General features: G+C 40.6%; 2 protein-coding genes across 2 annotated transcripts; both read right to left on the bottom strand.

The window, feature by feature from the left end:
• Positions 1-4,340: 4,340 nt before the first annotated feature.
• Positions 4,341-5,285, bottom strand: LOC130115173 (odorant receptor 131-2-like). The gene has a single exon (XM_056282792.1). It carries the CDS (start codon positions 5,283-5,285, stop codon positions 4,341-4,343), a length of 945 nt encoding a protein of 314 aa, XP_056138767.1.
• A 7,198-nt stretch (positions 5,286-12,483) lies between these two features.
• LOC130115172 (odorant receptor 131-2-like) lies at positions 12,484-13,428 on the bottom strand. Its single transcript, XM_056282791.1, has one exon. The coding sequence runs from the start codon at positions 13,426-13,428 to the stop codon at positions 12,484-12,486; it is 945 nt and encodes a 314-aa protein (XP_056138766.1).
• Between the last annotated feature and the right edge of the window lie 566 nt (positions 13,429-13,994).

The raw sequence follows: 13,994 nt of genomic DNA, 5'->3' as shown, positions 1-13,994 counted from the left end.
CCTCTAAAACCTCAGCTAGGAGCTGGGCCGGAGCCCAGATCGCCTCTGACTGCAGACGCGGCAGTGTTTAAATGTATGCCATCAGAGAGTCAATGCACTTAACAGGACAACTGGGTTAATTGTGCAAAGTTTAGTATCACTACTAACTGAAAATAAATGAAAAGAGACCAAATCTTTACCCCCTTAGGACAGTACATAAGAGTCGAGAAGGAATTACTATCTAGACACATGCTATAGCTGAAAGTGGAGGACTGGACCATGGGAAAATGTGGCCATAAACATGGGTAGACATAAACTCATGCACAAGTCCCATTATAGTAGTTAGCACCAGTCTATAGGCTAACCCACCAGTGTTGTGATCCAAGGGCCGTATGTTTATTTTTGAAGCTGAATGTGCCAGGAAGATGTGAGCAAGCCTTATGAGAGGAAGAAGCTAAAATATGCTGAGCTGGAATGCCACGGATTGACAGTCACATCCTTTGACATTTCATGCACGATGTTAAAGACAGCGTCTGTTTTGGCTCCGGCTAAATATAGAGGACACTAGTTGGTCGGCACACATAACATGGAGGACTGTGTTCTGGTTAAGATAGGAGCCTTAACCCATCTCACAACAGGACAGTTTAGATATGCAATTTGGTACAAATGTGGTGTCTATATTATTATAATTAATATATAATATAACATATAACACAAATGATATTTGTTTGAGCTCATTTCATTATTTGCTGATAAAGAAGTGTTACCTAAACTACACAGCGGGCCATTTTAAGGGGAAAATGTTGTTCGCATGTTTTGTTGTTGTTTGCATGGGAATGCGCAAATGTATTTACATAGGTTGACTTAAACCTGTGGGTGTAGACTCTGTCTCACATGTGTACAAATGGAAATGTATTTTAGCTCAGGGATTATATATGCATATGTATGGTGTGGTTGCATGTTTCACAGGCATTGTTTCCATATGATAGCATGATGTGAGCAGGCCGTCCTTTGCTTAGACTCCCATTGCATGAGTTTATCAGTAATACTTATATATGTGCTGACCCACACTACAAGGCACCTGGGTTTGACGTTGCATAAGAAATGCAATGCGTTCATATTCATATATAATCTGGATGCTGTGATGGTGTTCATAAGTGACAGCAATGCAAATGTGTGTTTAATACGAAGGATGCGTATTGCGGCATACGTACAGATGTGTATACATGCAGCCAGGTTCAATGTTTATGGATGAGTATATGTACACTCTGTCCTCTTTCCCCTTTCCCTTTTCCTCATGTGTTTTGTTCCACCTGGTTCATTTGTGCAGGTTTCAAAATCTTATGAATCTTTTTAAGTGTTGAATGATAGTAAAAAGAGAAAAGGGGTTTTCAAGTGATTCACTGGTCACATGCCCCAATACTCTCCAACTGTCATTTTATTTTAGTGTCTGGGTTGCTGGGAGGAGGCTGTTTCAGCAGAATCTGCTATTTAACAATATGGCTTTAAAGTTTGATTGTGATGAAGGATTTTACTAGGTGAGCTTTTGCAGTCCAAGTGTAAGCCTAGGTGTAATGTCAGTGTAGGTTGTAGACGTTCACTATAGGTTTATCATGTGCTTGTGCGGAGAGCATACAGAGACGAACTTTGTAAACATTGTTGGTTGATGAAATTATGGTGATCCTGGATTTTTAACTCATTTTAAACTTGTTGTCATTGGAATTAGTTGGATCCCTGCATAACTTGGTTGCATGAAAAATAAAATATAAATGTGATATTTATTTCTTGGCAGCATGGTGACGCAGTGGCTAGTGCAGTTGCCTCACAGCAAGAAGGTCCTGGGAATGAGCCCCAGGGTTGTCCAACCTTGAGGGTCATCCCAGGTCATCCTCTGTGTGGAGTTTGCTTGTTCTCCCCGTGTCTGCGTGGGTTTCCTCCAGGTGCTCCGGTTCCTCCCTAAGACATGTAGGTCAGGTGAATTGGCCATACTAAATTGTCCTTAGGTGTGTGTGTGTTTTGGCCCTGTGATGGACTGGCAGCCTATCCAGGGCGTCTCCCCCGCCTGCCGCCCAATGACTGCTGGGATAGGCTCCAGCATCACGTGACCCCAATTGGGATAAGCGGCAGGGGTGATGGATGGATGTTTACTTCTTTATTGGCAAACATCCACAATGCAATAATATCATAATGATGGATATATTCTTGTAAAATTGCTTTAATATCATTGAACTTAAATAAGGCAAAATATAAATCAATGCCAGAAATGACAATTAATAATAATAATATTAATATTAATAATAATGGATTACATTTACATAGCACTTTTCTATACACCCAAAGTGCTTGTCTGAAACAAACTACTCAGTATTTATTTTTTTAACCTAGTTGAATTATACTGGTGTCGCATTTTAAGCCAAATGCAGTGATTTCACGGCTCTCTCACAATAACACACACACACGCATGCACACAGCGATGAAGTTATTTTTCGTAGAAGTGATGACACTTGAATGAAAAGTTGCTATTGGTTGTTTCTGCATAGCTTACATGCAGTGCACCATAGGAAGGTGTTGTTGTGAGCTATCCCCAGAGAACAATTAGCAAGCAGGCTCCTCGTCCCCTGCTTATAACTAACAAACTGGCTGATTATTAACTTAATACTCCTGTGTCTGTGCTGGTTGTGTAACCCAAACTCTCCATTTGTTTGGTTAACAGGTTGACTCTGCTGGGAGTAGCTCACTGGGGCCCGTCTGCTCTTTACGCAAGTCCTGCGTCAGTAACCAGGACTGGCGGGGCCAAACCAAGCACTGCATCCAAAACAAACTTTCCACTCTTAATCTCCATTGGCTGCAACCTCAGCAAAGAACTAGTTTATCTGCGGGCTATCATAAAAAGCACATTCTATTGCCAAACTTTTGGCAACAATATTCAGTAAAATATCAAATGACGCACAAAATGTGACAAAGGTAACCCGAGCAGGGGTTTGGGTGGTGTGAGAGATCTCACTGCAGTCTCCTGCTATGGGCTTGGAAGTTAATTGCGTTGTAAATGAAATACAGAAAAAAGGAAAGCCTTTGTTTTAAACAATTTTAATTTTTTGAAGTATGTCACATTTACAAGTTCCTAATGAGCGGAATTTGATGAAAAACCAACAACAACTTTTCAGTGGTAGCACTATATACCAGGCCACGTGAAGGAATACACCCGCTCTGTAACCACAATTTTGTTCGCGAGCTCTCACAAATACAAAGGAATATCTCCTTGCTGTCTCCTGTCAAGTCTATGTGTGTCCAGCTTGTCTGTAGATGTTTGACGAAAATTCAAAAAAGGATATGTGCATATAGTATATATATATACATATATATATGGCGTTTTTTCCCCGGAAACCATCAATAGTGTCGATAAAAGTGCTCAACAAATGAGGAGCGGAATACATATACATAAATACATATATATTATATATCCTGCTCTCAGGGATGCTGGAGCCTATCCCACCAGTCATTGGGCAGCAGGTAGGGAGACACCCTGGACAGGCCGCCGGGCCATCAACGCTGTTGCCTTTTACATTTTTGATCACTTCAATAACATCTACATACAAGTGAGCAAATAAAATAAAGGCAAATAATAAGGGAAACTTACGCAAATTACTTTTTTGAATGGGCTAGACAAACATCGCTGTTGGATCAGAAACTTGAGGAGAAAGTAAGTCAGCAATCGATCAGTACAGGGTCAATTCTGTGCATGTCCACTATCCCGATTGCAGCATGTGGCATGAACTGTTAACGACAGCAGTCTCTCCACTGGGCGCATCCCATCCTCACAGATTATATTTGAACTACACTGGTTCGTTGTGCAATCCCAGCTCATTTCTCTTAAACATGCACTCTAACATAAGCCCATTGTTCCACCAGTCCACACCTGCTCACATAATGAAAAAAATATTTCCAGTAAGAAAATTGATCACTCTTCTCAAGCTTGATGTGGATACAAAAAATATCGATATACGGATAGATTTACTTTAGTTTGGGGATTTAATAATTGTGAGCATTTTCTTATGTACTGTCTCATTATAGTGATAGCATTACATGTATAATCGTCACATTCATAATCATTACATTCGTAGCATGGCTCAAACTTTTGACAGTGATGAAAATAAATTGTCTCTTCAAAAATTTCTGATAGGTTTTTATCTCAAAACAGGATTCAGAATTTGTAAAACGAATATCCTACCCTAATGCACAGTTCGAGGTCACTGCATTTTGTTTCTGGAATCAGAAATAATCTACGAGCATCTTGCAATGAACAGTTTATTTTTTTAGCAGAATTAAGTTGCCGTTTTTCAGAAGAACAAAACACAAATTCATCACCGTACAAAACCTGGAGAATTATTCCTATACAAACCAAAGAGGGCATAGTATTTTAATGCAAGAAAAAACTTTTCATCCCTTAGGCCATAAATGAGAGGGCTCAGACATCTTGGAGATAGAATGAAAGCTATGTAATTGAAATACCTCACGTTGACGAATAACACAAAATCAATCTGGAGGACTGCACTTTCTATGAATGGGCACCACAACTGTGCGAGAGAGAGCAAGAGCTGGAAAGCATGGAGAACCACAGTTTGAACCCCCTTCCTCAAGGACTTCTTATTCTCTCCTGATGCATTTGTGGCAACTTTCATTATTTTGATATAGCAGAAAGCAATGGTGCTGGACATGAAGAGGAAGTAAGACTGATGAACAGCCGACCTAAAGTGACCCTGCCATTTATGAATGATAAACATCTCCACAGAGCACACCTTGGCCTGGGTGTAGACGTGAGAGCTGACTGTAGCGATAAAATTGGAGACGATGACAGAGCCCGGCACATAGCTGATCGCATGTAGAATGAGGATGCTGCATAGAGCAAAGTGTGGGGTGCACAGTTCTCCATGGCGTAGGGGCATACAAATAGCCACGTAGCGCTCAAGGGTCATAGCTGTTAGTGTAAGTGGTGTTACAAAAGTATTTACACTCAACACTATGTAGAGTAAGAGACACAGCCACATTTGCATGGGAATACCAAAGTAGGACAAGATGAGCAGGACATCGCTTAAGATTAAGAACAAGCTATCAGACAGTAATGTGTTGGCAAAGAATATGTACCGCATATTTGTGTGTAAGAAGTCCTTCTTGGAAAAAGTTAAAATGAGCAGAAAGTTGATATACAGGTAGATTGCAATCAGAACCTGTACTATAATGACCCGAGGACCGATCAGTCGCATTGAGGACTTGCCATCAACTGCTTGATAAGAGTTGTTGACAGCCATTCATTTGTCAGTGGTAACCAAGTACAAAGGAGTTTTAGATGACACATCTCACTGACGAGTCCACAAAGTTCACGAGAGTCAAGATTGAATTAAACAAATCAGGTGACTTTATCGAAACCGGATCTATGGTGAAAAAATTCTTGACGCACAAAAAAATTCTTCACACACACACACACCAAAAAAAGAGTCTTTGTTCTTTGTGCTGTTAAGATGGCGCTTCAGGTATGATGGCTCGCCCATTCCTCCAGGAAGTGACATGGCCTTGAGGAAACAGAGCTCCACAGCTGAACCTGGTGAGGTGAGCCCTTTTTATGTGCTGTGCTCTTCTTAAAGACAGGTCAGTGCATGCATAATTTATAGAGGCAAATATCACACAAGGCACAGACTTGTGGATTCAAATGAAAACAGTGTCGTCATCCCCACTTGCTGCTGACACACCTCCTAGGCTATCTGTAGTTGGAAATATATACTTGTTGCGACTGTTGGGAAAGGAGTGAAAGGAGATCAGTTGGGAATACTGAAGTAAGGCACTCACCAAAAATGGTCTGACCTTGATCTTGCAACTTTTGTCATTAAAGTTGAGAGCAAAGCTCAAACAAAAATCAACTTAGGCTTCAGGACCAGTGTTTCTTTAACTACTATCTACAGAGGACAATGTGATGAGTCCTATCATTTGTGGTCATTTATGCTAAATATTATGTTATTATGTTAAACGCTCCAAACACCGAACCAAAGTCTTGGGAGCTTGAATTCGGTGTGGATGTGTTTTTTCACTTGTGCCTCCACCCGCTGATGGCTGCCTATCTGTTATGCATGTTTTTTTGTGATGTCTAGAAAAACGGCATTGGTGACACTAGCCCCTCATAAACTGTACAGCAAAGGGATGCTGTTAGCTGATCACCGGCTTAGTTAAAGTAGCCTACTTATTTCCGTGCAGTATTCAAAATATGCTCATAAGTCATGAGCACTTAACAGTTCTGTCCTTTGGACAGAATTTGCATGTAAACGCTAACACTTGAAGGTGCCACAGTGGTGCAGTGGTTAGCGCGGTTGCCTCACAGCAAGAAGAACCTGGGTTCGAGCCCTGGGGTAGTCCAACCTTGGGGGTCATCCCAGGTCATCCTCTGTGTGGAGTTTGCATGTTCTCTCTGTGTCTGCATGGGTTTCCTCCGGGTGCTCCAGTTTCCTCCCAAAGTCCATAGACATGTACGTCAGGTAAATTGTCCCTAGGTGTGAATGTGCGTGTGTGTGTGTGTGTGTGTGTGTGGGCCCTGTAATGGACTGGCAGCCTGTCCAGGGTGTCTCCCCGCCTGCCGCCCAGTGACTGTTGGGATAGGCTCCAGCATCCCTGCAACCCTGACAACAGGATAAGCGGTTTGGATAATGGATGGATGGATGAATGTTAAATACTACATTACATTGACCAGGAAATGTCTTGCCAGTCTTTCCAGTAATCAGCCACTGCTACGCCAGACCTCAAAGGAGAACTGATAGAAGAGTTGATGTTTGATATATGTGAGTTTTTGGTGGATGACATAACATGCAGTGTTTTTGCTCTATCATAGAGTACAGAAAATTACTGTTTCTATAAGAAGTTAAGCTCCTCTAACACAGTGCTCCCAACGAAATCTATTGAAGAATCATTTATGAACTACCATTCCACTAAAACAAGGTCATATATGGAAATATGGCCGTTTGAGACTAAAGGTTATTACATGTTATGGTTATGAGGCCTGGATATTGACTCAGCCGTTTTGTCTCAAAAAGTGTACGCACAATGGTGTTTACAGTGACCATAACAGGGAATTGACCTGAAACAATAATCTGACTTATATAACGTTGAGTATTAAATAGCAGATCTTCATCTGTGGTGTGTTCTTGATGCCCATTTAAGGCATGTAGAACAAGTCTAAATGTCATTTGATACCCAAACATGTTTTAGCACAATGTTTTCCTTCTTACATAAGTCAGAAGATGATCTGCACTGTGTGAATGGACTCAATTGAAACATTTCCCCAAATGAATGTTTAAAGGGTGTATATCAGATAACACGGGCCAATCTGAAGTACACAGAAATGCAGACTTTCAGCAAAATTATTTTTCTGCCATAAGATAAGAAAGTTATGCCACTGTATATCACTTGAACTTATGTTCATTACCTGACCACACCTCTGAACAAGACCAGATTACTTTGCTCCAGTTTGCGCCAGTTAGTTTTGTACACAAATGTTGGACCATGTTCACCATCTGGACTCCGCTCTTGCCAGCTATTGATAGAAAACTCTCTTATCATGACAGAAAATGTCAACAAAATTGTCATTCTGCAAAATCTGCCTTTTTCCCCCCCTCTCTGTTTAGATTCCCATGATCTCATAATGACGATGATAAGTAATTACTTTCCAAAACAATGGCTCGCTAATTAGCTCCTTTGAAAATACTCATCAAAAGTGGTTGATATTTATCTCATTAATTATTCAAAGGCCTTGGTGTTGACTCCTTTTCTCAATGTAGTTTGGGACATAACAACAGCTGATTGCATTTTTCATACACAAGAGATTTTTTTTTCTTCCTTCAGTTAGTCAAAAAGCAAAAGTGCTGCGAAACTTTACAAACTGACACCATTGCAAACAAAAATATGTATTTTCATCGACCCTATCATGTTCAAGAAAAGAATTTATCATCAATATTGTACTGGGAATTTTCTGCCTATATCTTCACATATGGTAGAAAATTACAGATGATGTTACAACTTTCTACCCTTAACCAAAAGCATTAGAAAAAAAACACTTCATCTACAAGACGGTTTTTTAAACCATTTGACAGCTGCTGTAAACAACATTGACTGCAAGATTGTTGAGAAATTCTTTTGAGATACTTGGAAAAAGACTTTAATTCTGCTTCTTGCATTCCAAGCATCTTACATTAACTTTACGGGATGGATTATTGTAATAGTCTATTGATCCCTACAAAAACAACTTTCATTTGAGGAGGCCAGAGCACAATGTGATGATAAAAGTGAGATGGCTTAAATGGGCCTTGTGTGTCACTCTGGCAGCTAACCAACAATTTGTGTAATGACGAATTCACATAAAACCCCAACTTTTTAGGTTTAACTTGCCATTTTCCGCATGTGATTAATAGTTAACGGTGTTCGCCTTAACTGTAAACGAGCTCGGATTTGAATCAATGGTAAAGAGAACACACTCAGCATACTGGCCAAATGTTCACTCATGCCAATGACACGCTCTTCTCGCGTGGAGCTACACAGTCAAGTCAGATTATCTTCCACGTAACTTTCTGTAATTTCACAGGTTTGCTATCTGTAAGAATTGGCCAACTGTCAAATTCATACTCCAAACAATAGGGGGCAGCTTATTACCAGAAAGTTGGTGTGAAATGCACAGTCCCTCCCAAAGGGGACTTCACCCATAGAGCTGTGCCCTGTTCCCAGTTAGTGTCAAGCTAAAAGACATGTTTGCATGGCAAATGCTGACAAGGCCTTGAACTTGGCTTTCTGGCTGAAGGATGGTCTCTGGCCACATTACCACCCTAAATCTAATATGGAGGAAATGGATGATGCATAACTTTGTCAATTACTAAGCCATGGGTGTTGTATTACCAAACACTTCCAGATCATTTTATGCTCTTTTTTATTGTTAGCTATGTAAGTTTGCACACACAAGGAATTTGACTTGGTGGGACATGTTTGTTTATATATATATATATATATATACACTACCGTTCAAGTTTGGGATCACCCAAACAATTTTGTGTTTTCCATGAAAAGTCACACTTATTCACCACCATATGTTGTGAAATGAATAGAAAATAGAGTGAAGACATTGACAAGGTTAGAAATAATGATTTGTATTTGAAATAAGATTTTTTTTACATCAAACTTTGCTTTCGTCAAAGAATCCTCCATTTGCAGCAATTACAGCATTGCAGACCTTTGGCATTCTAGCTGTTAATTTGTTGAGGTAATCTGGAGAAATTGCACCCCACGCTTCCAGAAGCAGCTCCCACAAGTTGGATTGGTTGGATGGGCACTTCTTGCGTACCATACGGTCAAGCTGCTCCCACAACAGCTCAATGGGGTTCAGATCTGGTGACTGCGCTGGCCACTCCATTACCGATAGAATACCAGCTGCCTGCTTCTGCTCTAAATAGTTCTTGCACAATTTGGAGGTGTGTTTAGGGTCATTGTCCTGTTGTAGGATGAAATTGGCTCCAATCAAGCGCTGTCCACTGGGTATGGCATGGCGTTGCAAAATGGAGTGATAGCCTTCCTTATTCAGAATCCCTTTTACCCTGTACAAATCTCCCACCTTACCAGCACCAAAGCAACCCCAGACCATCACATTACCTCCACCATGCTTAACAGATGGCGTCAGGCATTCTTCCAGCATCATTTGTTCTGCGTCTCACAAACGTTCTTCTTTGTGATCCAAACACCTCAAACTTGGATTCATCCGTCCACAACACTTTTTTCCAGTCTTCCTCTGTCCAATGTCTGTGTTCTTTTGCCCATCTTAATCTTTTTCTTTTATTGGTCAGTCTCAGATATGGCTTTTTCTTTGCCACTCTGCCCTGAAGCCCAGAATCCTGCAGCCGCCTCTTCACTGTAGATGTTGACACTGGTGTTTTGCGGGTACTATTTAATGAAGATGCCAGTTGGGGACCTGTGAGGCATCTGTTTCTCAAACTAGAGACTCTAATGTACTTATCTTCTTGCTCAGTTGTGCAACGCGGCCTCCCACTTCTTTTTCTACTCTGGTTAGAGCCTGTTTGTGACGTCCTCTGAAGGGAGCAGTACACACCGGTGTAGGAAATCTTCAATTTCTTAGCAATTTCTCGCATGGAATAGCCTTCATTTCTAAGAACAAGAATAGACTGTCGAGTTTCAGATGAAAGTTCTCTTTTTCTGGCCATTTTGAGCGTTCAATTGACCCCACAAATGTGATGCTCCAGAAACTCAATCTGCTCAAAGGAAGGTCAGTTTTGTAGCTTCTGTAACGAGCTAAACTGTTTTCAGATGTGTGAACATGATTGCACAAGGGTTTTCTAATCATCAATTAGCCTTCTGAGCCAATGAGCAAACACATTGTACCATTAGAACACTGGAGTGATAGTTGCTTGAAGTGGGCCTCTATACACCTATGTAGATATTGCACCAAAAACCAGACATTTGCAGCTAGAATAGTCATTTACCACATTAGCAATGTATAGAGTGTATTTCTTTAAAGTTAAGACTAGTTTAAAGTTATCTTCATTGAAAAGTACAGTGCTTTTCCTTCAAAAATATGGACATTTCAATGTGATCCCAAACTTTTGAACGGTAGTGTATATATTAAACAAGATCCATGTACTTCACCAATCTGAACTGACGATATGGCATGCGTTGTTCATATGGCAATTTTGTTTTTGAGGATATTTGTGAGTCTGAATACGATTAAAATGTACTTTCATTTCTAAGGACTGCTATTGCCAAAATGAACGCATATATATTTATCCTAGCATGTTGCCTAAATTTACAATTCCATTGGCAATCTGTCAGATATTACATGGTTGAGTTAAAACCTAACTTCACTGAATTATTAATTTTCCCAAGGCACCAGTTTGTTAAACTCAGGTTAAAGCATGGCAAGCAACAAATGCAATGCAGAAGATGAGCTACAGTTTCAAAAGAAAATAATAAATACTTACCATTTTTACTTAAAAAAGGTTAAATGCAAAGAATGAATTTCATTGTGTGTATGTACAGTGGCAATAAAAGTATCTTCTTCTTTTTCTTCTAAAATTTGCTACAACTGAAAAGGAAAGAAGCAGATGAAGCAGTCCTGTTATGTGCTTTTAATAATTGAACAGGAGCAATATCCATCCATTATCCGATCCGCTTATCCTGCTCTCAGGGTCGCAGGGATGCTGGAGCCTATCCCAGCAGTCATTGGGCGGCAGGTGGGGAAACACCGTGGACAGGCCGCCAGGCCATCACAGAGTCAACACACACACACACACACACACACACACACACACACACACACACACACATTCGTACCTAGGGACAATTTAGTACAGCTGATTCACCTGACCTACATGTCTTTGGACTGTGGGAAGAAACCAGAGCACCTGGAGAAAACCCACGCAGGCACGGGGAGAATATACAAACTCCACACAGAGGACGACCCGGGACGACCCCCAAGGTTGGACTACCCTGGGGCTTGAACCCAGGACCTTATTGCTGTGAGGCAACCGCACTAAGCACTGTGCCACCATGCCACCTATATATATATATTATTTATTTATTTAATGATGCCATAAAATCCTTGAAGACAGCAGGAAGCTAGATGTTATTGAAGCAATCAAACATTACAAATGCAACAACACTGTTGCATTTTAAATGATTGATCGCTTCAATAACATCTACATTTAAGTGAGCAAATAAAATAAAGGCAAATATAAGGGAAACTTATGCACATTACTTTTTTGAATGGGCTAGACAAACATCACTGTTGGATCAGAAACTTGAGGAGAAAGTAAGTCGGCAATCGATCGGTACAGGGTCAATTCTGTGCATGTCCACTATCCCGATTGCAGCATGTGGCATGAACTGTTAACGACAGCAGTCTCTCCACTGGGCGCATCCCATCCTCACAGATTATATTTGAACTACACTGGTTCGTTGTGCAATCCCAGCTCATTTCTCTTAAACATGCACTCTAACATAAGCCCATTGTTCCACCAGTCCACACCTGCTCACATAATGAAAAAAAATATTTCCGATAAGAAAATTGATCACTCTTCTCAAGCTTGATGTGGATACAAAAAATATTGATATACGGATAGATTTACTTTAGTTTGGGGATGTAATAATTGTGAGCATTTTCTTATGTACTGTCTCATTATAGTGATAGCATTACATGTATAATCGTCACATTCATAATCATTACATTCGTAGCATGGCTCAAACTTTTGACAGTGATGAAAATAAATTGTCTCTTCAAAAATTTCTGATAGGTTTTTATCTCAAAACAGGATTCAGAATTTGTAAAACGAATATCCTACCCTAATGCACAGTTCGAGGTCACTGCATTTTGTTTCTGGAATCAGAAATAATCTACGAGCATCTTGCAATGAACAGTTTATTTTTTTAGCAGAATTAAGTTGCCGTTTTTCAGAAGAACAAAACACAAATTCATCACCGTACAAAACCTGGAGAATTATTCCTATACAAACCAAAGAGGGCATAGTATTTTAATGCAAGAAAAAACTTTTCATCCCTTAGGCCATAAATGAGAGGGCTCAGACATCTTGGAGATAGAATGAAAGCTATGTAATTGAAATACCTCACGTTGACGAATAACACAAAATCAATCTGGAGGACTGCACTTTCTATGAATGGGCACCACAACTGTGCGAGAGAGAGCAAGAGCTGGAAAGCATGGAGAACCACAGTTTGAACCCCCTTCCTCAAGGACTTCTTATTCTCTCCTGATGCATTTGTGGCAACTTTCATTATTTTGATATAGCAGAAAGCAATGGTGCTGGACATGAAGAGGAAGTAAGACTGATGAACAGCCGACCTAACATGACCCTGCCATTTATGAAGGATAAACATCTCCACAGAGCACACCTTGGCCTGGGTGTAGACGTGAGAGCTGGCTGTAGCGATAAAATTGGAGATGATGACAGAGCCCGGCACATAGCTGATCGCATGGAGAATGAGGATGCTGCATAGAGCAAAGTGTGGGGTGCACAGTTCTCCATGGCGTAGGGGCATACAAATAGCCACGTAGCGCTCAAGGGTCATAGCTGTTAGTGTAAGTGGCGTTACAAAAGTATTTACACTCAACGCTATGTAGAGTAAGAGACACAGCCACATTTGCATGGGAATACCAAAGTAGGACAAGATGAGCACGACATCGGTCAAGATTAAGAACAAGCTATCAGACAGTAATGTGTTGGCAAAGAATATGTACCGCATATTTGTGTGTAAGAAGTCCTTCTTGGAAAAAGTTAGAATGAGCAGAAAGTTGATATACAGGAAGATTGCAATCAGAACCTGTACTATAATAACCCGAGGACCGATCAGTCGCATTGAGGACTCGCCATCAACTGCTTGATAAGAGTTGTTGACAGCCATTCATTTGTCAGTGGTAACCAAGTACAGAGGAGTTTTAGATGACACATCTCACTGACAAGTCCACAAAGTTCACGAGAGTCAAGATTGAATTAAACAATCTACGGGGAAAAAATTCTTGACGCACAAAAAAAATAATTGTTGACACACAAAAAAAGTCTTTGTTGAATTACAGGTTACTTTGTGCTGTTAAGATGGCCCTTCAGGTATGATGGCTCGCCCATTCCTCCAGGAAGTGACATGGCCTTGAGGAAACAGAGCTCCACAGCTGAACCTGGTGAGGTGAGCCCTTTTTATGTGCTGTGCTCTTCTTAAAGACAGGTCAGTGCATGCATAATTTATAGAGGCAAATATCACACAAGGCACAGACTTGTGGATTCAAATGAAAACAAGGTCGTCATCCCCACTTGCTGCTGACACACCTCCTAGGCTATCTGTAGTTGGAAATATATACTTGTTGCAACTGTTGGGAAAGGAGTGAAAGGAGATCAGTTGGGAATACTGAAGTAAGGCACTCGCCAAAAATGGTCTGACCTCTATCTTGCAACTTTTGTCATTAAAGTTGAGAG

The sequence above is a fragment of the Lampris incognitus genome, chromosome 7 (genome assembly GCF_029633865.1).
Source record: "Lampris incognitus isolate fLamInc1 chromosome 7, fLamInc1.hap2, whole genome shotgun sequence".
Lineage (NCBI taxonomy): Eukaryota > Metazoa > Chordata > Actinopteri > Lampriformes > Lampridae > Lampris > Lampris incognitus.
The sequence above is the reverse complement of the archived record's forward strand: the minus strand, read 5'-3'. Positions and strand labels throughout refer to the sequence as shown.